The 26005-nt window shown below is 45.4% G+C and overlaps 1 protein-coding gene across 1 annotated transcript in view; it reads right to left on the bottom strand.

Annotated features, from left to right (window-relative positions):
- Window positions 1-884: 884 nt before the first annotated feature.
- adgrg6 (adhesion G protein-coupled receptor G6) overlaps window positions 885-26005 on the bottom strand; it is a 121455-nt gene continuing 96334 nt past the window's right edge. The window contains exons 24-32 of the mRNA XM_078557478.1: window positions 22682-22727; window positions 20459-20565; window positions 19506-19633; window positions 17660-17928; window positions 16410-16509; window positions 14610-14893; window positions 11763-11864; window positions 9915-10064; window positions 885-4418 (exon numbers count right to left, since the gene is read on the bottom strand). Of these exons, the coding sequence (XP_078413604.1) occupies window positions 4240-4418; window positions 9915-10064; window positions 11763-11864; window positions 14610-14893; window positions 16410-16509; window positions 17660-17928; window positions 19506-19633; window positions 20459-20565; window positions 22682-22727 (1365 nt within the window). The 3' untranslated portion in view covers window positions 885-4239. The remainder of the gene's footprint in view (window positions 4419-9914; window positions 10065-11762; window positions 11865-14609; window positions 14894-16409; window positions 16510-17659; window positions 17929-19505; window positions 19634-20458; window positions 20566-22681; window positions 22728-26005) is intronic.

Below are 26005 nucleotides of genomic sequence, written 5' to 3'. Positions count from 1 at the left end.
CTGGTCGCCACATTATAGGAAGGGTGTGATTGCACTGGAGGGGGTGCAGAGGAGATTCACTAAGATGTTGCCTGGGGTGAAACATTGAAGTTATGAAGAGAGGTTGGATAGACTTGGGTTGTTTTCGTTGGAGCAGAGAAGATTGAGGGCGACCTGATCGAGGTGTACAAGATTATGAGGAGCATGGACAGGGTGGATAGGGAGCAGCTGTCCCCTTAGTTGAAGGGTCAGTCACAGGCGGACACAAGTTCAAGGTGAGGGACAGGAGGTTTAGGGGGGGATGTGACAAAAAACTTTTTTACCCAGAGGGTGGTGACGGTCTGGAATGCACTGCCTGGGAGGGTGGTGGAGGCGGGTTGCCTCACATCCTTTAAAAAGTACCTGGATGAGCACTTGGCACGTCATGACATTCAAGGCTATGGGCCAAGTGCTGGTAAATGGGATTAGGTAGGTAGGTCAGGTGTTTCTCACATGTCGGTGCAGGCTCGATGGGCCGAAGGGCCTCTTCTGCACTGTGATTCAGTGAAAGCAGGTGTATTGCGTATTTCAGGTCCTTTTGTGCAATTGGTACTCGCAATGTGAGTAACAATAGCACACCAGGACTTACTGCTCATCCCTAGTTACCCTGACACTTAAATCCCTCTGGAGTTCCACTAGCAAGCCACAAACAATGAAATAAAGAATCAGCCACCACGTTCTCACCGACAGGCTAGTAAATGTAGGTTGGTCAGTCAGACCTCAAATTTGTCCGCTCCTCTCAATCCTTTAAGGCACAGTCACCTATCAGACTGCTGGTGTTCCCACTTCACTTGCCCAGGCACCTTCCCCACCCCTAACCCATTCCAAGAGTCCCCACCCCCAGCCACCCAATCAGGAATGTCACATTTTGCATGACTAAAGCCTTTATTTGCTTTGTACAATAACAAGTAAAAATTGGAACAATTTCAAAATGGTTTCACTGAATTAAAAATACATTGACACTTAAGACTGGCACAGCAACTAGTCAACGACATTGACAAAGACTGCAATAAATAAATATTTACAGAAGTGACTAGATTAACATCAGCAGCAGGTCAACAGATGACAATGGAGGAAGATTGGGTAGGGGCAGGGGGAGTCACATAGTAAAATATCACAAGATCATATAAAAGACTTATACAGGCTGTACTACACAGTAGTAAAGGTGCAATGCCTGAACTTAGCAGAACATGCAGCTAATGCAGTGATTGTCAAGTTAATATTTGCAACAAGTCTAGATTACTGAAAAGAACATTGACCCTTTTTGTTGAGGGCGGGAGGGAGGGTGGGAGGGGGGGGTCAGAATCTCACCTTTTTCAAACATCCCTTTTGAATTATCTTATATGGAACAAAAAATATTTTCCTTGCGGCCAGGGAAGGATTGTGGGGAAGGGTGAGGCACTTTAATTGCTGCTGTGCACCAGACCTGGCGGTGGCGATCGACCCATCCACACTCTGAAGGTACACAGTTCACCCCTTTCTGAAAGGGGGCGTGCATGGACCCACATGATGCTGCAACATTGCAGCAGTTGATGATACCTCTGCAATCATTAATTATCACGGATGCGTTTGCTCCCACCCCATGCTTGACAAACTATTGAGAAGAGAGAGGCTGGGAGCAGCTATTTAATATCATGTGCCACTAAAGAGTGTGCACTAAATATCTGCTCACAAATATTCCCCAATCAACAATTTTTACAAGTATGGAACAAAGATCAAACACTGATTTATACCTTGTCCAACCACTGAAGACAATATTGCAATTCAGTCAATAAATAGTATCCTCACCTTTAGCTTCAATAACTTTTCACTTGTGCCCTGTTGATACAAGACTTATAACAGCTGGAACTGATGATGGTGTCTCACACCACGGGCAATGCAATCGAACCACTAAATGGCACCTCCTTATTGTAGAGGCCCTTAATTTTTGCAATCCACCCCTCCCATGCACAGAAATCACTCACACACGCACACACACACACAAACCCAAAGTCAATTAAATCAAGTGTGTAAAGGTTTTAAATCTTCCTCATTCTTTCCCAGGTCCTCAAAACATCTTAAAATCTGCCTGAAGACCTGACGAAAGGTCATTGACCCGAAACTATAACTCTTGTTTCTCTCTCCACAGATGCTACCTTTACCTGCTGAGTGTTTCCAGCATTTTCTGTTTCTACCTTTAAGGCCACTTCCACCCTGCTAAAATCTGCAGGTTTGTAAGTCCGAAGCCTGGTGGTCACCTGGCCTTGTTTGGACCTTGTCTACTCTCCTGCTTTTGGGATAGCCGTGGTGGTGTCCAGCAGTGAACCTTGCCCTTTCACCTTGGCTTTCCAACCACAATGGGCTCAGTTTTGTTGTTGTTGTTGTTGTTGACTGCAGTACCGTGCGATTTCTGAAGGTAGCGCTGGTGGCACCGCTGAGTCCAAATGTATGTCATTGCCACTGTCAGGTCACTGGTGGTACTGCAAGTCATTACATCAGGAAAATGCTGGAAACATACAATCAGCATTTGTAAAGAGAAAAGGCACAGATGAACATACTAGAATATTTGTAAACATTTTATTATAAATCCGTTTGCAAATATTAGTCATGGATCTAAAGTATCTCTTCAGCTGAAATGGAGTCACAGTGAAATTGGGGTGATCATGATAACAATAAGATGTCCCTTTCTGCTTGAACCGGTAATTGGGGTCAACTGAAGAAAGTGCTTAACGTCGGAGGAGCCGATATTATGATTGCAACCTCCGGCTTTGACAGGTCAGGCGCAGCGTAGGGGCTAGAACCAGAAGAAAAATGCCAGGTGGCTCTACTAAAGGTCCCATGCCCAGCCTTGTACCGAGCCAACTTGCTTCTGCTGAAATAGCTGAAACGCTGTTTCTATAGAGCACTTCAGCTGGTCATCCAGGTGAGTCTAGCGGCTAAAGCCAGGGATCAGCCAGGTTTATACCCAGTCAGTCCGCACACCAGAGGAAAGGCAAATCTTTACACTGTCAATGAACCAACGGCCATCTCCCCATGTCCCGAGAGGTCGCCTCTCACCAACTCTATTGGCATAATCACAACCAGCTCAAACTTAGCACCACCTCGCAACTGAACCCTTACCCATGGTATAAAAGCCAACTGCACCAGGTGACAGGGAGAGCTTGTTTGCTGATTAAATGCCTGTAATATTGTCCCCAGCGCTAATTCCATTTCACTTTAGGCTATAAGACATGTAAAGCTATTCCTTGAGTCGATGGGTTGAATGAAGTAGGGTGAGAGGAGGCCCATGTGGAGCATAAACACTGGCAGAGATCAGTTGGGCCCAACGGTCCGGTTCTCCTGCTGTAAATTCAGGGAATAGTACAAACTAGGCCACAGTTATCTCATTATCTTCCTTCCGCAAATTCTTGACTTCAGCTTAATTATTCCTATACCGGCGCTTTCTTTGTACCCATCAAGGTGAGGTGTTCCTTCTTATTTTGGGGCCTCTGCATCAAGTGATCCCAGAGAAGAGAGGGCAATGGAGTGAAGTTTCCCCCCCCTCCCCACACCTCCCCACCACAGTGTGTCACAGCCACCAATCTGGGGAAAGCGCTCCCTGCTGAGCATTACTGCAACCTTCTCCATTCCGTAGCCTCTCCAAGGGGAGAGGGTAAAATGAGATCTAACCGCGCAGGCAAGTTTCACTGTGGGCCCACAACCCAGCAGATGGCCTGACAATCTGGTTTCAGATGGGCCTCTAATAGACAGGACAACTGGGTTGGGGAGGGGTAAAGGGTGTGGTTGGGGCTGCATTCGAACCTGGAGCCCAGAGGTGAAATGTCAGGGTGTCATTCACTATATGACCCAGCTGCCTCAGAATGGAAAACAATGGCTGAGCTGATCTGTAGCAATTACTTCATTAAAAAGTACCAGATCGAGAGGGTGTAAAAGATCATTGTTTAACTTCCAGAGTTTAGGTGATATCCATGAACCAGTTGTCCAGCACACTGGCCATTTTTAAAGTCATCCATCCAAACCCTTTATTAAATAATCACCTTTAATTCACTCCCAAATAACTTCAACTCTCTTGTCACCACACCCTCCACCCTCCTCCTCCAGTCCTCCGTCCTCCCTCCACCCTTCCTGTGTCGAGACCCATTCTCCATTATCAGGCGGCACACATGTCCGCAGAGCTCCTGAAGGCATCTTTCCGGAACTTTCCTCATCGCTTTTTATATGTCTTTTGGCGTGTGTAGCACATTAGAATTTGGTGCTGTGGCTGAAATTGTCGGACATCATGATGTTCTTGTAGAAGTTGTCCGAGTGGGTTGGGTAGTAACTTGTGGCCTTGCCCAGGGCATTGTGGACAGGAATGACAGGTTCCCGATGGACATCCAGATGGTCAAATTTCGAGGACGCCACGGCCGCAAAAAGACCGCCTGGTGTGGGAAAGAAACAGGACACGGTCAACACCAGACTGAATTGGGCATAAAAATAACGTGGCCACAAGAGCATGTATGGGAACAGGAGAAAGTCAGTAGGCCCAAAGAACCCTAACTGTACATTCTTAATCCCATCACTGTTGAAGAAAAACATTTTTTTATTCTTTCATGGGATGTGGGCGTCGCTGGCAAGACCAGCATTTGTTGACCGCCCCTAAGTGCTCTCGGACTGAGGTGCTGCCAGGCCTCTGGAGGGGGCAGTTAAGAGTCTGTCACATTGCTGTGGATCTGGAATCACATGCAGGCCAGACCAGGCAAGGATGGCAGATTTCCTTGTTGGTGAATCATATTGGTTTTCACAACGATTAATGACAGTTGTTATGGTCACTATTACTGAGACTAGTTTATAATTCTGAATTATGGGATGCTGGGATGTTTCCCCTCATGGGGAAATCTAGAACCAGGGGGGCACGGTTTCAAAATAAGGGATCTACCATTTAAGACAGAAATGAGGAATTTCTTCTCTCAGAGGGTCGTTATTCTTTGGAATTCTCTCCCCCAATGAGCAGGCTGGGTCATTGACTATATTCAAGGCTGAGTTAGACAGATTTTTGATTGACAAGAGTGTCAAGGGTTATGGGGGACAGGCAGGAAAGTGGAATTAAGGCCACAATCAGATCAGACATGACCTGATTGAATAGCGGAGCAGGCTCGAGGGGTTGATTGGCCTACTCCTGGTCCTATTTCTTATGTTCTCATGGGAAGGTCCAGGGCATCAGCCCACGAAACTCACCCCTGCTCGTACCCCTCTCTGATTGCCAGAGTCCCTGGCTGATTATTCTGTCCCTGACTGAGCCCTTGCCACTGCATGTTGACCCCTTTTAAGAAACATGGGTTTTATTTTAACACATTGACACTGTAGTTTTATGAGTCGAAACTGAGCACAATTGGAACCAATTTTGTACAGCAAAGGCCTCATTTCAACATTGTTCGATTTAGTTTGATCTTCAGGCCTCTCCGCCTTGGCTCTGCCCTAAAGAGAGAGCCCAGAATACAAGTGTCACAACCTTAAAATCATTCAGGAATGAAATAGGAAGCACATTTTGACACAAAGGGTGGCAGGAACCTGGAACCCTCTCCCCAAAAGGCTGTGGGAGCTGGGGGAACTTTCAAGTCTGGGGGCTAATAGATTTTATCAGGTAAATGTATCAAAGGATATGGAGCAAAGGCAGGGAAATGGGATTGGGGTGGTGACCAGCCATGATCCAGTTGAATGATGGAATACCCTATGGGCTGAATGGCCTCCTCGGTTGCTATGTTCGAGAACAATCATGATCAGTTTGGAATGCAACATAAGCCCCACTCAGTCTCCTCCACACCCCCGACTAGAGGGGAAAGAAATCAAGTAATGCTGTTACTGTCTGCAAACCCTTCAGGACTCCTGTATCTACAGCGACTGGTAGGCTCAAGTGGAGCATAACCAACTGCATGGACAGGTTGGACCAAATGGCCTGTTTCTGTGCCATATATTCTATATAATCCCTGGGGGGTTGGTTAGCTCAGTGGGCTGGAGGGCTGGTTTGTGATACAGAATGATGCCAACTGTATGGATTTAATTCCCATGAAGGCTCAACCTCACCCCTCACCTGAGGTGTGGTGACCCTCAGATTAAACTCACCACCCAGCGTCTGGAACTACAGCAACTTACATTTTTTTTTTATATATTGTGAAATGTGGACAAGTTGACAACAACAACACTTGCATTCATGTAGCAACTTTAACGTAGTAAAATGTCTCCAGGTGTTTCAAAGGACCATTATCCAATGAAATTTGACACTGATCCACATAAGGCCATATAAGGGTAGGGGGCAAAAATCTTGGCAAATAGGTAGGTTTGAAGGCATGTCTTAATGGGGGAAGTTGAGGGACAGAGGCAGGGGGTTTAGGGTGGGAAATTCAGAGCCTGGGGCCTAGGCAGCTGAAGATCACGGCCACCAATGGTGGAGCAATTGAAACGGGGATGTCCAAGAGGCCAGAATTAGAGGTACACAGAGATCTCAGACGGCTATAAATTACAGAGATAGGGAGGGTGGGGACATGGTGGGATTTGAAAACACGGATGAGAATCTTGAAATCAGAGTGTTTTCCAGTACTGGGAGCCAATGTAAGTCAGCGAGCTCAAATGGGTTGAATAACAGACCATTGGAATGTGTGGTTAGCTGATAACATACAGATGTACTCAAAACATTGAGACTATGTGAGTTGGAAGCAAAGATTCAGTTCAGATAATCAATTGATTCTGCAGCATTAATGCGAATGAGTCATGGTTCAATCAGGAGTTCCCAATGGCGTGATTCTGTCTAGCAGGTCGGTTTAGAAAATAGTACCTTGACCTGTGGAATCTGCATCTGAATCTGAAGGGTGGATTGTCATAGCAAAGTCTCCTCTATTTGACAGCGAACTGAGACTAGGGGTAGCACCAACTATCTAGCTGCCAATGGGCACAAGTCTACAGCTCAAACTGCCCATAATCTAGGGATAACAGGCAGCAGCAGTGGGTATGGCTGGTCAGGGAAATGGAAGTCACCCTGTTGCTTCATGTTTGGTCAGAGAAGAGGGTGCTCTGCTAAGTATCTAACTTATATTTCAGCCCCTTATACATGTTTGATGTTGCTACTGGTACATAGGTAGAAAAGTGTTTTATTCTCCAGCTCAAAGCTCCCAACCAATTTAAGAAAAGCTGAATGTGGGATTTCATGCAAACTGCCGGTCCAAAGAGACTAAGTTTCGTCTTGATCATACCTCTCCAATCCAAGCAGTCTCATATACAATGAGAATGGAATCTGTGACCAATCATTGCAATCAATCTCTATCAATGAGTCTAGATCAGAGCCAAACGTAAGGTGAGCAAAAGCCCCCAGTGGTGGGCAGCTTTGGGAACCATAGGTCCGAAATACCCATTCCTCCCTCACTCACCACTGTCATGTGTCAAATGAGGATTGTGGATGCTCCATTGTTGAACATATTCAAGACTGAGATCGACAGGTTTTTGATTGCTCGGAGTCAAGGAATACGGGGAATGGGCAGGAAAGCGGGGTTGAGATAGAAGATCAGCCATGATTACGCTGAATGGTGGAGCAGGGCTCGATGGGCCGAATGCTCTACTCCTGCTCCTATTCTACATCGGGCCAGAACTTCCGAGGAACACCAGTCACAGTTGGATTGCCATTCCGCTCTGTTCCTTACCTTAGTCAGGAGCTGCGCATTTCTCACCCAACCTTCCAACTTGGGCTTGCTAAGGAATGTGCAACCCCCCCCAACCCAGCTCTTGGGGCTCTCCAGTGCACAGTAGCAGGATTGGGGGTGGGCACACCCCCTTTTTTATACCACTAGCTGCCGTAAACCAGGTAAGTTTAAAGGTCCTAGCCGCTTTGAGAAGCCAGGGTGAAGGTAAGTATGTAAGGGTGTAAGGTAAGTGGGTGGGATGGAGTGGGTTTAGGAATGGGTGGGTGGGGATAGGGGGTCGGCGGGAGGGGCAGGATGGGTCGGGGGGTTGGGTGGTCATTCACGGGGGTGGGGTGTAGTCGTGTGAGTAGCTGGTAGTCAGGCAGGATGGAGGTTAGTTGGGGCATCCACTGTGGGGGGAGGGAGTGGGGTTGCAGGGGGTCACTAGTATAGTTACCCAGGAGCTAGGGAGTTGGAATCATCCGAAGTCTCTGGTTTAAATTGCAGGATCAGATGGTTCCCAGTGCAGGGTAATTGCCCATCGGAAGTTTGAACTTCCTGGGGTTGGGGGGGGGTAGTTCTGGGGTACATCTGCCCCTGGAAATCAGAAGTCCTCATATTCTTAACGATGTGCTGTGTCGCAGAATATTATTTTCTGAAAGAAAATCGATCCAATTGACTCCTGAAAATGTGTATTAGGATGTGGTGTCTTGTAAAGGCTGGATGGTGCACAACAGAAAGACACAATCTTCTTTATAAGTATTAGATCCACAAACAATGACTCTGGCATAAAGTAGAATGACAAACCGCTTGCATAAGACCATGGTTCATGCAGTGACTACCAACATGTCGCCATCAAGAAGCCTTGAAAGGACAAGCCAGTGAGACCTCCAAGATATAGGTGAGAGAACAGTCTCAGGAACAATGATAGCAGGGAGAAAAGGAGCTCCCATTGTGCAAAAGGAAGTGAAGCCTACCAGGTAGAGGAAAGGTCAGAGAAGGCAGCTGTCATGTGCACAGAACCCTGCAGAGTTGCGGACAACAGTCAGTCTCGCTCAACAAGCACCCCACCCAATTCAAACAGTTAGGCATGCTGCAGGAGAACGCGCAATGCTCAGGCACAGAAAGGGGTCAAATACAAAACACAGACACATCATCCCACCATGCTGGAGAGTAGACGTTCTTCTGGTGCAGACAAGCCGCGTCAAGCGAAAGCATCAAGCCTCAGCCAATGGTCTAATGGATACTGAAGAGATGCGCCTCCCTTCTGCATCTTGACCACAGCATGTGTGTGGTGGGCAGTCGCCTGCACCTAAACACACAGGGTTGATAGTCACTCCAACATGTGGCTACCACCATCTCTGCCCAGCATGCGTTACCTGGTAAAAGGAGCCCATCTCTGCGTATGAACAAACTCTCAGAAGACATCATCCTGTTCCAAAAACATATCAATATTTGTTAATCAGAGCTCCATGACAGCACACATGTAATTTTGTCCTTTACATCGTTTGAAGGCTCAGCATTGCAAATAGACTCTCATTATTTTGGGGCTTGTGGAATAATGGTGCTTACATCTACACCAGGGGTAGGTGTGATGCTCTTTTTAAGATGTAACTTTCTAAGCTTTTATTGTAGTCTTTCGTGCACTTCAGGAGACAAGTGCAGCCCATTTTGAACCTTTTCTCAAACAAGCTGAAGCAATCAGTTGTTCACCTGTCAGACACAGGAGTCCTGTTCTTGTCGAGCGGAGGAAGAATGCTTCCTAGCGAGAGGAGATTTGCAATGAAAGAAAGTCTCCCCTACTTCTCAGTTGGGTCAGTGGACCAGGTGTGAGACTGGTCCAGTCATTTATTTCATTGTGAAAATTTAAGTTAAAAGTGAAGGTTAATCAGTGCTTTGAACTTCCTGGTTGCCTGTCTGTGAGAATACATCAATATGGTTGGCTGTTTACTCTGTTTGTTGACATCATTGCTGCTGGACACCTGGAGATCGCCTTGACTTAGTGCCAAAGTTAAACCACGATTGGGAATGGGGAAATCCACACCACAGAGATCTCTAGATCTTTGTTGGCAGCTTTCTCTAAGGTCAGCAGTGAGCAGCTTTACTTCACCACTGACTGTAAAATCAGGCCAAACATGGGGTGAAATATGAAAGAGAGCTGTATTGGGAAATTGCAATTTTTAAAATAAAAAAAGACACAGAAATGGTGAATAGGCACAGATTGATTTGTAAAACTGAGGGTTGTGCAAGGGGCCTCAAATTTCTCACCCTTACTGTTGCTTTTAAAGAAGTTGGAACCAGACTTGAATTTACTCGTCCAGCTGGTGGAGTTCGAGCCTATGGAACTGGACGAGAGGGATTTGCCCAGGTTGTCGGAGCTCACTTTCTTGGTGTTGTTCGTGATTGTTCGGCTCCAGTCTAGAATTGAAACATCACAAATGACCATTATGGCAGACTCTTGAAAATGCAACTAAAAATAACAAAATAACTATATGAGTCAAATGATTTCGCATTGGGGAGTGGAGTTTAGTTTAATCCCTGTCAATTCTCAGGAAAGAAATTATCTTCAAAAATGTTTTTCCTCAATGAACTCATGTGTATTTTCTCTCCATTACACATATACAGATCTTTCAGTCAACTCTTTGGACACCTTGGATGAGAGTGTTGTTAACTCTGGTTGGATATATTCCTGGAGGTTTTGTCACATGACCTTCAGCTGCCCTGTTCTGTGTTCATTGGACGCGCAGCATGTCCAATCCTCACAACGCACAGTCTACCCACACCAACTGGAAAGCAAATAGGCTCTTCATGACACAATTGGATTGTACTTCACTGTCAATCAAACAACCCTTTAATCCCATCCCATTTTTATAAATTGTTCAAAGGCAATGAAGTAAAAACTTTCACATTTTTCTAATGCCCCTATGATTTTTCCCCCAGGTTTGCTCTTAAGATTAAAGATGAGTCTTTTAATTCCTGGTGATCCCAGGGCAAAGCTGGAGAGTTGGTAACTACATTTGGTGGTCATTTTGAAGGGTATAGCAACAATATATGGATGCAGATGGCACGGGATCATGTTAGGATCTTTTCCACCTTCCATCCCTCTCCTTTCTGCACCTTAAGGTGACAACTCATACTGGGGTCCAGTCCCAAGGACACTGGCCGTTAACAGGACCCAAGCCAGTTGCTGAAGCCGAAACCAAGACAGAGCTTTTCTTTATTGAGAGAGTTTATTGACTTGTTCAGTCTCAAGCTCTCCTCCCACTCAACCCAGTGTCCCAGATTTCCCCTACTTATATATGTGCTCAGAGACAATTAATACCCATCACCTGTTTCTCTTAACCATAACAATGTCATTGGCAAGAGATTAACCCTGGCTTCATTCCAATATCTCACACGAAACATTCCTCAATCATGACCGGAGAGAGAAAGGGTTGACCCTAGAGGTCATGGTGACCAAATGTGAACTCATTCTTGCTTAAAGCCAAGCCCTTTCCAGCAGGGGTATCCAGATTAAAAATCAGGAGGAGAAATTGGAGCTGATTTCGTCCCCCACTTCACCTCCACTTCATAGTCCAGGGACACCAGAAGAGTCACACAGACTCGAAACGTTAACTCTGTCTTTCTCTCCACAGATGCTGTTAGACCTGCTGAGCTTTTCCAGCATTTTTTAATTTTTGTTTCAGGGACACCAAGCCTGTCTTTGGTGCCAGTAACAGAGTAGCAAACGTATCTCAGGCTGGGGCCTGAAGCTGAACCATTTCTGGCCTGGAAGGTTCAGGTCCACAGTGGGATGTCTGTCCACCTAGAGAACCTTTGAAGGCATCCGTGTGCCGCCTTTTAGGGTAACTGGAGTTACTAGGCCAAATAGCATGTTTCCTTCCTGAAGCCATCAGCATATATTGCAAATCTTTCCATGGTTTCTATAGGAGGCAGAAACCCTCATCATAATTTTTTTTAAAAGTGCTTGGAACCTACAGCTGGAAGGTGGGATTAGACTGGTAGCTCTTTCTTGGCCAGCAAAGACATGATGGGCCGAATGGCCTCCTCCTTTGTCGCAAATCTTTCCATTTCAATCTTTTGCGAGGCTTAAGTGGAAGCTGATCTGGATCCTACCTGAATTTTCTGGTAGTCGAAATCTGCCACAGCAAAGATATCGCCTCCATTGCTTCTGCACGTTTTCTTTCAGAGCACAGTGGAATACAAATACAAAGAAGCCTGTGTTTAAAAAGAAAGTCTTGGTTAAAGCAGCGAGTACAGAGCTTAGGCCCGAGTGAGCATGTCCAGGTCCTTGAGCTATAGAAGTCCGCGTAGAATGCCATTGCCAATTTACACAAGTCGGGTTCAACGGGTGAAAGGTTCCAATGCGGTGGAGAGATCAGAGGAGGAGAGATTGTTCCCCTGGCAGCACAAAGGGTTAAGAGGAGATCTGATACAGGTATTCAAAATAATGAGGGGGTTTTGATAGAGCAAGCAGGGACAAACTGCTTCCTCTGACAAACGGTTTTGGTAGCCAGATGGCCACTGGTTTAAAATATTTGGCAGGTGAACTGGAGGGGAAATAAGGGTTACCAAGATCTAGAGTGCACTACCCGAAGCGTGGTGAAATCAGATTCCATGGCATCTTTCAGGAGGTAATTGTATACACATTTGAAGAGAACGGATTTGCAGAGTTACAAGAAAATAGCTGGAATATAGGACAAAATTGGGCAACTCGCTCAAAGAGCCAGAACAGGTACCATGGGCTGAATGGTTCCTTCTGTGAGATTCTATGAATCTGCTTATTGGATTCAATGGATAAAATACTCCACAATTCCTCTATATCCCAACTGGCACCGCCAGCTCTGGTATACTCCTCATTCCTTCATTCTGGAATTCTCTTTCTAAACCTCTTCCTGCCCACCTTCAAGTGGCTCCTCATAACCTAATTCCTTAGTCTGTGTCCGATCACCTCAATCCTCGTGCTCAGTGTACACTCCTCACCTCACAAGGTGCTTGGAGAATGTTCCATTGCATGTAAGACACTCTATAAGTTATGGATAGAGATTGAGATGCATATGGATGGAAATGGATTTAAATTATGGAATCATAGAAACTTACAGCCCAGAAGGAAGCCATTCATCCCATTGTACCTGTGCTAACTCTTTGGTTGAGCAATCTGCTTTGTCCCATATTCTGTCTGTAATCCTGTAAGTCCCTCACCCTCAAACACCTGTCCAACTCCCTTTTAAAATTATTCACAGAATCACTTGCCATCACCTTTTCAGGTGGAGTGCTTCAGACCTGGACAACTCTGAGTGTAAACATTTCCCCTCAACTGCCCTCTAGGTCTTTACCCAATGATTTTAAATCCATGATCTCTGGTTATTGGCCCAATTGCCAGAATGAATAGTTTTTCTTGCTCTACTCTATTAAAGCCTCTCATCATCTTGAAAACCTCTATTAAGTCACCACTTAACCTTCTCTGTTCTGGAGAACAGTCCAAGTTTTTCCAACCTCTCCTCACAGCTGATGTCCCTCATCCCTGCTAACATCCTTTGCTAGACCTCCTCTGTCCCCTTTCTGAAGCCTTTACATCCTTCTTAAAGTGTGATGCCCAGAATTGCCCACAAAGCTCCAGCTCAGGTCCAATCAGGGATTTATAAAGTTCTGGGAAAGTAAGTTGCAATGAAGAAATAAGAAATTTACAAATGGATATGGACAGGTTACGTGAATGGGCCAAAATTTGGCAGATGGAGTTTAACGTGGATAAGTGTGAGGTTATCCATTTTGGTCGGAAGAATAAAAAGGCGACTTATTATTTAAATGGAGAGAAACTTCAGAATGCTTCAGTGCATAGGGATCTGGGTGTCCTCATGCATGAATCACTGAAAGCTAGTATGCAGGTACAGCAGGTAATAAAGAAGGCAAATGGAATTTTGGCATTTATTGCTAAAGGAATAGAGTATAAAAATAGGGAAGTGTTGTTGCAACTGTACAAGGCATTGGTGAGACCGCACCTGGAGTACTGTGCACAGTTTTGGTCCCCTTACTTGAGGAAGGATGTAGTTGCACTGGAGGTGGTTCAGAGGAGGTTCACTAGACTGATTCCAGAGATGCGGGGCTTGTCTTATGAGGAGAGATTGAGCAGTTTAGGCCTATACTCACTAGAGTTTAGAAGGATAAGAAGGGATCTAACTGAGGTATATAAGATGCTAAAGGGGATAGACAAAGTAGACGTGGAGCAGATGTTTCCCCTTCTGGGGCATTCTAGAATGAGAGGCCATAGTTTTAGGCCAAGGGGTGGTAGATTTAAATCAGAGCTGAGGAGGAATTACTTTTCTCAAAGGGTCGCGAATCTGTGGAATTCACTATCTCAGAGTGCAGTGGATGCTGGGACACTGAATAAATTTAAGGAGGAGATAGACAGATTTTTAATTAGTAACGGGTTGAAAGGTTATGGGGAGAGGGCGGGAAATTGGAGTTGAGGCCGAAATGAGATCAGTCACGATCGTAGTGAATGGCGGGGCAGGCTTGAGGGGCTGAATTACCTATTCCTGCTCCCAAGTGACCCAGTTTTTTTTTTACTTTATCTCCTTGTCCTGCCATCTTTCAGGGTTGTGTACATGGGCACCAAGGTCTCTCTGCTCATGTGCACTGTCCAAGATCATGCCATGTACTATATTTGGATGAAGGGGGATATGGAAGGTGATGATAGATGAATGGGTGATATATGGGTGGATGGATGAAAATAGAATGAGTATAATCGCTTGGTAGTACAGAACCTGAATATTGCTGAAAAGAGAGACATGTTGCTGAAGCTTTTCACCTTGTACTCATTAGGACCAACACAATAATGCCAAATTTCAAAAGCTCACAACAATTTATATTACAGGAGAAGAGGGTGCTGATTGGTTGGCAAGGCAACTCTGATTGGCTGAGGCATTGCCGCGGAGAACACAATGGGGAACAGAATGAGAATACCTTGCAAAGAGTTGAAGATTGCAAACAGGTACATGAAAGCCAAATTCACCGGACCCCAGGCAAAGAACGCAAAGCCCCAGGTCATCCCCAGTAGGAATGTTAAGCTGATGACACTTCGCAGGTTTCGCAGGATCTCCTCCCTCAGATTACGGTTGCTCTTCTTCCCATTCCTTCCACAGATCTGCATTAAGACCACGATAAACATGGCTACATTCATCAGGAAGATGATCACAAAATAGCTCACGCAGGTGACATAGAACACGATGTGATGATTGATCCAGCAGCTATAGGTGGGATGGAAAGCAAATTAAGGAATTAAGATGAGAATTGGCCCTGCCATCCATTGGTTGAAAAAGGTCTATTGACCCTTGACCCAGCCAATTATTTATCGAGGAAAGCATATTAACTATGGCACTGTGGTAAACTTTGCTGTTGAACTTAGACTGTGATATCAATAATTAAAATGATAGCATCTTCAGTTGAACTCCTCTGCCTTTTACTTTAAGGTATTATTCTAGAAACAAAGCAAGTTACAGCATTCAGGCATAACATGAGTAACACAGTGAACCATCAATGGGTATTTTCCCATGACACATGATAATGCCCTGAAATGGGATAACAGTAGCATACATTAGTGTGGATCATGCTAGACATGGTTTAGCCCTCGTTCTCTCTGTGCTATTTTGCAGAGCAACGTGCAGTGGTAGCAGTTGTTGAAAATGTATCTGTCCTTTCAGCTGTTATCGATGATGGACATATGAACTCTCAAAATGACTTCCCCCCACCACCCCCTTCCAAACCCACTTCCTCCTCCAATCAGCAATAATGTATTTTTCCAGATCTACCATTTAGGAGATGCCTCTTAAAGAATGCAGTAAGCTTCAATTCATATGGGCGGGTGAGGGTGGGGCAGGGGGGAGCACAATCAGTGCTTTGGGTTAAATAAAAGTGCAATAAACATTATTAGAAATCTAAAATTCAAGAGATACCCCAGACATGAGCCTTTGTAGTGAATTGACCAGTAACTTGGCCAATATTCTTCCACAACAAGCGCCACCAGAATCAAAATTAATTGGCTGTTCCCCCTCACTTTGGCTGGTGGGATCTTGCTATGCACAAACTGGTTGCTGAATTCATTTCACCTCAGTAATTCATTGGCTGGGGGGGAGGGCTTTGGGTAATCCTGAGTGTGGAATGTATTAACAATAACAACAACATTCGTCTGAAATAGATTATTCCGAGCTTGTTCTTGTTTTATAAGATGCCATCACGTGGCGAAGGATGACTAAGCTTGTTGAATGGTAGGATAATAAATACCGTTTAAGATGCTTGACATAAGAGCCAGAGATGACATGAGGAAATCATTTCTTTACACATCGGGTTGATGTGATTTGGAATGTGCTGCCTGGAAGGGGGTGGCATCCGATTCAGTAGAAACTTTCAAAAGTGAATTGGATAAATATTTGTAGGGGAGAAAATTGCCACGTTATGGGGAAGAGGAAGGGGAAGGTGAGTGGGATTAAATGGTTCGATCAAAATGGATAGATCAAAGAGCCAGCACAAACATAATGACCTGCTTCTGCTCTGTATCCCTGTGTGGTTTTATGATTCAATGAAATACACAGCTCAGTGGAAAATCCAGGCTATTATTCCTTAATCGTTGAATCCTACAACACACAGAAAGAAGCCACTCGGCCCTTCATGCCCGTGACATCTCTCTGAACGTGCTATCCACCCAGTCCCTTTCCCTCGTTCTTTACCACCTCCAAGTGTGCTGATATCGTAACTTGCATAACTTACAATTCAGAGGCTCCACCGTCCGCTTCATCCCCGTACAGTTTCACCCCGTAGAAATTCTTGTCGATTGCGAGAACAATGGTCACCACTAGTGCGGGTAAACCTGTGAACGTTCAAAGCACAGAAAATACAGAGCTCTTGAAGAACAATGTATTACCCTACCCACAAACAGTACACCCCCCCTCGCCCCTCATGCCACGCCACCACAATTCTCCAACCTTTGTGGGAAATATAAGCAGAAGAAGCAGCTAGAAAAAATAGAGATTAGTGAAACCCTTGTAGGTGAGGTATGTGCAATAGCTTCACAAAGTAGAACTAAAACCCAAGCAAACATTGCAACCCTCTATCCATTTCATGGAATACTTTCATTCCCAACAACAACTTATATTGATATGGAACCTTTAATGTGATGAAACATCCTAAGGTACCTCACAGGAGCATTATGAAACAAACCATGCCAATTCAGGACATTAGGTCTGAGGATCAAAACCTTGACCCTTTTAACTGGGGTCTTAACGGAGGAAAAGGAGGTAGCGAGAGATGGAGAGGTATAGAAAGGGGGCTTAGGGCCTAGGCAGCTGAAGGCACAGCCACCAATGGTGGTGTGATTAAAATCGAGGATGCACGAGAGGCCAGAATTAGAGGCGCGCAGATACTTCGAAGGTTTGGGGCCAGAAGAGATTGCCGAGGTTTGACCCCGGCAGGATGTTTCCTCTTGTGGGGGAGACTAAAACTAAGGGACACCATTTAAGAATAAGAGGTCTCCCTTTTAAGATGGAGGGGAGGAGAGATGCTTTTATCCCATAGGGTCCTTAGTTTTTGGAATTCTCTTCCCCAGAGAGCAATGGAGGCTGGGTCATTGAATTTATTCAAAGCTGAGTTAGACAGATTTTTGATAGACAAAGGAGTCAAAAATTATGGGGGTGGGGGGGCGCAGACAGGAAAGTGGAGTTGAGACCACAACCAGACCAGCCATGGTCTTATCAAACTGTGGAGCAGGCTCGAAGGGCCGAATGGCCTACTCCTGCTCCCAAATTGTAAGTTCCTCGTGAAGGTGGTTAGACTCTCTGTTTTTGACTTTTACTAGTCTCTGAAATGTCATAATGAGCTATTTAGTTGTACTAACCATTGGTATAAAGCACTAAGGAGCTAGGGCGCCAAATGCAATCTGTCCAGCATTGTCTACGCTCTGGGAACAGACGCAAACAAAAGGAAAATGTATCACACACCTTGCCCTTATCAATCTAACTTACCCCATCCAATGATACAGAACTTGAGCATGTACTTTCTGATGTACGTGTTAAAGACCTTCACCAAGGCTATGTACATGTGAACAGCCTCCAGTCCCATCCAGGTGAAGGAGGCGAGCAGGAAGAAGTGAAGAAAGGCTGCGACTGCAACGCACAGTCCGGGAATGTTGAATGATGCAAGCCAGCCATCAATCAGGAACAGGAGGTTCAGAAGAAACAACGCCGTGCTAAGGTTCATCAGGATCTTTGATGGATAATCCCGTCGCAGTTTCCTAGATTGGGGAAGGGAAAGTTTCATTTAGGTTTGTTCTGCGCCATCTCTTTCCTGCATTACAAGGGTGGCAACACTGATGATGCACAATCGCCGTGGGGAAATCGAGATTCATCACGTTGTCTCTTGCTCTAACTCATTTCAACCCAGGACACCAATCCACTGTGGAACCCTTCACCACCCTCAGTTTCACTTTCCACCTTCAATCTTCAGGCTGGTAGAACATAAATTTGATGTCACCACCGTGACGGGACTCCTGCCACATGTTTACGCTGTTAATTGGATTACAAGCCACATGGTGAAGTATGAATGTAGACACAAATCCTTTTCTTGGAAAAACTCAGCAAGTCTGGCAGCATCGGCGGAGAAGAGCAAAGCTGACGTTTCGAGTTCTTGAAACGTCAACTTTGCTCTTCTCCGCCAATGCTGCCAGACCTGCTGAGTCTTTCCAGGTATTTCTGTTTTGGTTTTGGATTTCCAGCATCCGCAGTTTTTTTGTTTTTATCAAATCCTTTTCTTGGTAGTTGGTTTATTTACTGAATGCAGCATGATGTAAGTCTGCCTCCTACCTACTAACATTCCCAGGTGTCCCATAAGTGCTTCTTTATACTGAGCGTACCGTTCAAAACTAAACAAATTAACAGCCCCTTAAAAGGTGCACTGTAACGTTTCTGGGGTTGATGATGCATCCCACTCATCTTGTGAGGAAAGGTAGGACAGGCTAGACTTGTTTAAAAGAGTAAGAGGCGACTTGATTGAAATATAGAAGATGCTGAGGGGTCTTGAAAGGGCGGACGTGGAGCGGATGTTTCCTCTTGTGAGAGAATCTAGAACTAGGGGGTCACTGTTTAAAAATAAGGCATCTCGCATTTAAAACGGAGACGAGGCAACACTTTTTCACTCAGAGGGTCATGAGTCTTTGGAACTCTCTTCCTGAAAAGCTGGTGGAAGCAGAGTCTTTTTGAATGTTTTTAAGGCAGGGGTGGGCAGATTCGTAAGCAAGCGGGGTGATAGGTTATCGGGGGTAGGTGAGATGCAGATTTAAGGTTACCATCAGATCAACCATGATCTTATTAAATGGCGAAGCGGGCTCGAGGGGCCGAATGGCCGACTCCTGCTCCTTGTTCGTATCAACCCCAGCCAGGCCCACCGGTCATGTAAGGCCTCAAGTGTTTCTTTTTATATGTGTTTAAGGTATTTAATCAATCAATGCCCTTCACCTGTGTACCCTTAACCTTGATAATACAATTGACATGCCATTAACACGAGCTCCTGCCTAGTTGTCAATCTGGTTCGGTGGGAGACAAGGCCTTAATTGATGTTGAGGTAAGCTGGGCCTCCCCATCCCCGGCCTTGCTGGGTTTTTCCTACCCTCTCCACCCACCTTATAGAAGGGCAGCTGGCCAATGACCTGGATAGATATCAAACAGGGAAATATATGAACCTGTGGCTCTGGTTCCCGACAACCGAGTCCTATTAACTCTTCCTCTGCTGGGTCCAAAGCTACCTGTGCAACAAAAATGGCAAGCGAAGCAGCGCAAGCTCTCTTTGACAAAGGATTTTCAAAAATGCACTCACTCAAAGGCCACGTATGTCAAAAGTGTTGTGGCTGAGAAGATGGCTGAGAGACCGCATCCTATATGAGTGATGAAGGTCAGAATTTTTGTGTTAACTGCATCTATTTGTTGTGCAGTCCCCGAGATGTCCTGCAAGAAAAATAAACAAAATTACAACCCGATATGCTTAACAACGCTACGTTCTGAGCTTTCCTTCTGCATTTGTAGGATAGAATGTGGGCCGTGCGTTAGGAACTTTGAGCAGGAGTGACACTTGACCAGGCAACAATCACCACGTAAGTGAGCGATCAAACATGTGGGCAAGGTATTTATTATTTCCCAACTTATCTTTGGTCCTTTGAGCACAATTCATGCCCCAGAGAAGGGTCCTAGTGGCTCCAGTTTGATGATTAATTTAATAACCACATGAAAGAATGTAGGAACAGAAGCAGCCCATTCAGCCCTTCAAGCCTGTTTTGCCACTCAATGAGATTATGACCTATCTGTATCTCAACTCCACCTACCATGTGACCCTTGATACCCTAGGCCGTTAATCAATAGATCTGACTCACCAGCTTTTTGTGGGGTTGTCGGGGTGTGGGGTGGCGCAGGGGTGGGTATCGGATTTCCACTACCCTTTGTGTGAGGATGTGCTTCCTGACATCAGCAGTGAACAGCCTGGCTCTAAGATTGTGCTCCCTTGTTCTGGGCTCCCCTCACCAGAAGAAATAATTATATCTACCCCCATTAAACCCTTTAACCACTGTAAACATCCCAAATAAATCACCCCTTGATCTCCTATGTTCAACTCAGTGGCTTAATAGGGTAGGAGTCAAGCATGTTGTGTGGGACTGGAGTCACATATGCAGGCCGGAATGCATGGATGAGGGTGGCAGGTTCCTTCCCCGAAGGACATTAATGCTCCAGTTGGATTTCTGTTCCTCTTCCCTAACCCCCGGCAGAAAGAAATCTTACCAGCAGGACTCCGAAGTGTGTGAGGTGATCGCACAGGCAAATGGTTTCATTCACAGTGGACTCTGAATCGACCCGACAGCCCTGAATATTCCAGCCACCACTGCCATCTACAGGAATGAAGCATTAAACTGTGAGGCAATGATCCAAACTGACAGTTTACGAATCACTCAGGAGTCAGAAGGAGTACATTCTACCAACGCCATCTCTTTTGGTCAGAATCCAGCACTAGGATCCAATAGATGGCAGGTTAGAAACGATCTTGCCCGTATGACTTTCTGCTCCTTTCCCTATTAGCTATTTCAAATGGGTCAAAGGCTTCATTGGCACAACAATGTCAGGTTTACGTATTAAAAAATACTTCTGTTACATCACTGAGAAATTCCCAGGCTGGTACCAATTATGAGGCCAAGCAACTGCTCACACAAATCAAGTGCCAGCCCCAATAAAGAACTAGCGTGGATGTGACTATTCCACAAAGCTGTAAACTCCCACCCCATTCAGAATGGAATATCCCACTTGTAGTTCATTCCCAATGCATCAAACACCTTTTTACTCCTTCTTAATGTACTAAATTCCAAAGGATCCTGTGTGGTCCTATTACACAGCCACTTATCCAAAAAAAAGATTTTTTAAAATCCTAATCCAAAACTAAGTGCTGCTTCCCCCCCCTCAACACATTTCATTTTTAAAGCATGGGAAACTCAATACATTCACACTGCTGCACACATCCTCCAAGATTTAATGCTGTTTGTGTAAGTAAGCAATTGGCCGTAGTCCCCAAAGGACCATATGCACATTTTTAAAAATTCATTTATGGAATGCGAGCATCACTGGCTAGTCCAGCATTTATTGCCCATCCCTAATTGCCCGTGAGAAGGTGGTGGTGAACTGCCTTCTTGAACTGCAGCAGTCCATGTGGTGTAGGTACACCCACTGTGCTGTCAGGAAGGGAGTTCCAGGATTTTGATCCAGTTACAGTGAAGGAATGGAGATATATTTCCAAGTCAGGATGGTGAGTAGCTTAGAGGTGAACTTCCAGGTGATGGTGTTCCCACGTATTGGCTGCCCTTGTCCTTCTAGGTGGTAGTGGTCATGGGTTTGGAAGGTGCTGCCTAAGGAGCCTTGGTGAGTTTCTGCAGTGCATCTTGTAGATGGTACACACTGCTGCCACTGTGCGTCGGTGGTGGAGGGAGTGAATGTTTGTGGATGGAATGCCAATCAAGCAGGCTGCTTTGTCCTGGATGGTGTCAAGCTTCTTGAGTGTTGTTAGAGCTGCACTCATCCAGGCAAGCGGGGAATATTCCATCACATTCCTGACTTGTGCATTGTTGATGGTGGACAGGCTTTGGGAGTCAGGAGGTGAGTTACTCGCTACAGGATTCCTAGCCTCTGACCTGCTCTTGTAGCCACAGTATTTACATGGCTAGTCCAGTTCAGTTTCTGCTCAATGGTAACCCCCAGGATGTTGGTAGTGGGGGATTGAATGATTGTAATGCCATTGAATGTCAAGGGGCAATGGTTGGATCCTCTCTTGTTGGAAATAGTCTTTGCCTGGCACAAATGTTACTTGCCACTTGTCAGCCCAAGCCTGGATATTGTCCAGGTCTTGCTGCATTTGGACACGGACTGCTTCAGTATCTGAGGCATCACGAATGGTGCTGAACATTGTGCAATCATTAGGGAACATCCCCACTTCTGAGGGACCATTGCAGAGACACAAGTGATTATACATATCTTGAAGGTCACCTTGCCACAAGAATGGGACAAGGCAAGGAGGCAGGTCTCCATGAGCTACCACAGCTGGTACGGGAATTACATCATTCTTTAACCATCTAGACACATGAGCTAACACAAGCCCTACAGGTTCCAGCTTCTATTCAGTATTTTCCACTGGCTCATGTTCAGAATCTCTGACTGAATGTTGAAATTGGCCATGTCATGAAGGAGTATCAACTGTCCTGGAACTCCCTCCCTAACAGCACTGTGGGTGTACCTACACCACAGGGACTGCAGCGGTTCAAGAAGGCAGCTCACCACCACCTTCTCAAGGGCAATTAGAGATGAGCAATGAATGCTGGCCCAGACAGCGACCCCCACATCCCGTGAATGAATTAAAAAAAACACCCACTTTGGCCTTTTTTTTTACTGCGGTTCTTTGGGACATACTGGTCCTGACCTGACGGAATGTGCTTGTAAAACTGTGATAAATAATCCGTTACTTACTGTTGAATGTCAAATCCCAGAAGGCACACTGTGGCTTAAACTGCTCCTGTTAAAGAACAAGAATGTGGAAACACGATTCTGTGAGCTCTCAGTGAGACCAGGCTCCCCTCACAAGACAAAGTGACAAATATATATACTTTTTGAAAAGAACTTGCATTTTATATAGTGCCTTTCATGAACTTACAACGTGCCAAAGCGCTTTACGAGCAATTGAAGTGCAGTCACTCTATTTTTGTTCACATTCAGCAATGTGATAATGAGCTGATAAACGGTTTTTTTTCAGTGATGTTAATGGGATAAAAACTGGGCAGGACACAGCCCCTGCCCTTCTTCAGAACCTTGGTCAAACCATCTCATCAGGAAAGATGGCAACAGTGCAGCACTCCCTCAGTGCTGCATTGGAGTTTCAAACCTGGTTAATGTGCTCAAGTCTCTAGAGTAAGACTTGAACCAATGAATCTCCTAATTCAGAGGCAAGAGTGCTACCCACTGAGCCACCAGTGACATTTCAACTAATTTAACCAGGAACCAGTTGTGGAGAATTTTCTCAAACCTCCTCCAGCTCTTTCATCATAACTTTGGCTGAAGTATGTCAGAGACTACATTGAAGCTGGTGGGGCAGGGGGAGCTCTGCAGGAAATGTGCCCGCTTTACTGGGAACTTCATGATGTGAATGGAGTGTAACAGGTTGCAGGAGGTGTGGCGGTTGGTGGGGGAGGTTGGTGTGCAAAAGGTCCTATTTATCAAGGTACAAGGCGATCGAAGCACTCAACAGACCTCTGAGAAGAAGGGTTGAACTGTCCAGGGGCTGAGGGGAGTGAAGAAAAGGGTTAATCGGGTGAGATTGTTTTTTGATTTCTGGTCTTATGTGCCTAGCGCAAATCAATAAGCAATCACAGAATCTTAACGGCACAGGAGGTGGCCATTCAGCCCATCCTGTCTGCACCAGCTCTCCAAATGAGCATTATGACCTAAGATAAAGGCAAAGACTCATACAGACTTGAAACGTTAACTCTGTTTCTCTCTCCACAGATGCTGTCAGACCTGCTGAGTTTTTCCAGCATTTTTTGTTTTTGGTTGAGCATTATGACCCAATGTCATTGCCCTGCCTTTTCCCCGTACCCCTGCAATTTTTTTTCTATTCAAATAATCATCTAATGCCCTCTTGAATGCCTCGATTGAACCTCCCTCCAACACTTCCAGGCTGTGCATTCCAGACCCAAACCACTCGCTGTGTGAAAAAGTTTCTTCTCACATCATATTTGCTTCTTTTTCAAATCACTTTAAATCTGTGCCCTCTCGTTCTCGATCCTTTAACAAGCAGGAACAGCTTCTCCCTATCTACTCTGTCCAGGCCCCTCATGATTTTGAAAACTTCTATCAAGTCTCCTCTCAGCCTTCTCCTCTCCAAGGAAAACAGTCCCAACTTCTCCAATCTTTCTTCATAACTGAAGTGTCTCCTCCCTGGAACCATTCTTGTAAACCTCTTCTGCACTCCCACTAATCCGTTCACATCCTTCCTATAATATGGTGCCCAGAACTGTACAGAATATGTTAGCAATAACTACTAAAATAAAAATTGCCTTTAATCTAAAGACGAAACAATCTACGGACACATTGGGTAAAAAAGCCAAGCCAGGAAGAGACAGACTAGGAAATGGGGCAGTAAACGTGGTTGGGGAAGTGATTTTTTTAGACTTCTAAAGGCAGAACGAGAGGTGGAGAGATCTACAGAGAAGGTTCAAAGCGAGGGGGCAACCCATGATATTGAAGGCTGCACCATGATAAAGTGTAACCCAGGGCAAAAGTTAGAACTGGTTGAGTGAAGCATTAGGGAAGCAATATAGTGCTGGGGAGATATGGTGGGGGTAAAGGTTTTATATAAAATAGATTAAGGGTCAGGGAGCCAATGGGGAACAGTGGGGAAAGGGGGTGTGATAGATGAAGATGATTTGGTGCAAGGCAGGATGCGGCCAACAGAGTTTTGAATAAAGTGCATTTTCTGAAGAGGAAGGATGGGGGATCAGGAAGAAGGGTATTGGAATCGCCTCAGAGAATTCTCTCAAAGTGACAGGAGCCGGTGTAAAGTGGCGAAGGGCGGGAGATAAGATGCTGCATGAAATGAACATAAGCAGTCTTGCCGATTTAGGGTGTAAAGCTCAGTCCTGGGTCAAATCGTCTCAAAATACAGGCAACATCACAGCGATAGCATACAGACACAACTTCAAAGAGGTTCATTAAGTATTGCCACACTGTTAAAATCCTATAGGTGGCGAAGGTTTGCTGCTAAAATTCACGTTTGACCACAGTGACACCAGCTGACAGTTCTGGGTACTGAATACCTAGGCCACTGATAGCAGTTTAGACAGCTCTGTTTTTTAACGTCACTTGGATTCAACAATTAAACTTGTTGAGTGCAGGATCAGTCCAGGCCACCAGGCTTGTCATGGTCCAACTGCCTCTCAACCCTCACCCATGAAGAGGTGGACATTTGGATGAGGTATCAGAGATGGTCAACGCCCTTGGAGCATTCCTCAGCTGGGAATGTCCTTCTCAGGGTAAGGAAGGTTAAAGGGGGGAATTAAAAGCAGTGTTGAAAGCCATGAGGGGTTTTGATAATTAAGGAGAAACTGTTTCCATTGGCAGGAGGGTCGGTAACCGGAAGACACATTAAGGTAATCGATAAAAGAGCCAGTGAGGATGTGAGATTTAGTTCTTTATGCAGTGAGTTATTATGATCTGGAGTGTGCTGCCTGAACCGATGGCAGAAACAGATTCAATAATAACTTCCAAAAAGGGAATTGAATAAATATTTGAAGGGGAGGAATCTGTAGGTTTCTGTAGAATGAGCAGGGGAGCGGGAATACTTGGATAGCCCTTTCAAAGGGCCAGCACAGGCAACATGGGTGGAACAGCCTCCTCCTGCATTGTAAGGCTTAAGGAGTCAACATCTTCAGTAGATCAGAGGGGAACATTACAAAAAAAAACCTCATTTAGACACTGATGGTATCTAAGGAACGCATGCTGTCGCCTGCTAATTTCAGGGTGTGGACGTCATTGGCTAGGTCAACATTAATTGCCCACCCCTAGTTGCCCTTGAGAAGGTGGTGGTGAGCTGCCTTCTTGAACCACTGCAGTCCATGTGGTGTTAGGAAGGGAGTTCAGGATTTTAAACCAGCGACAGTGAAGGAACGGCGATATATTTCCAAGTCAGGATGGTGAGTGGCTTGGAGGGGAACTTGCAGGTGTGGTGTTCCCATCTATCTGCTGCCCTTGTCCTCCTAGATGGTAGAGGTCATGGGTTTGGAAGGTGCTGTCAAAGGA

Source organism: Cetorhinus maximus, chromosome 14, assembly GCF_964194155.1.
Source record: "Cetorhinus maximus chromosome 14, sCetMax3.hap1.1, whole genome shotgun sequence".
Lineage (NCBI taxonomy): Eukaryota > Metazoa > Chordata > Chondrichthyes > Lamniformes > Cetorhinidae > Cetorhinus > Cetorhinus maximus.
The sequence above is the reverse complement of the archived record's forward strand: the minus strand, read 5'-3'. Positions and strand labels throughout refer to the sequence as shown.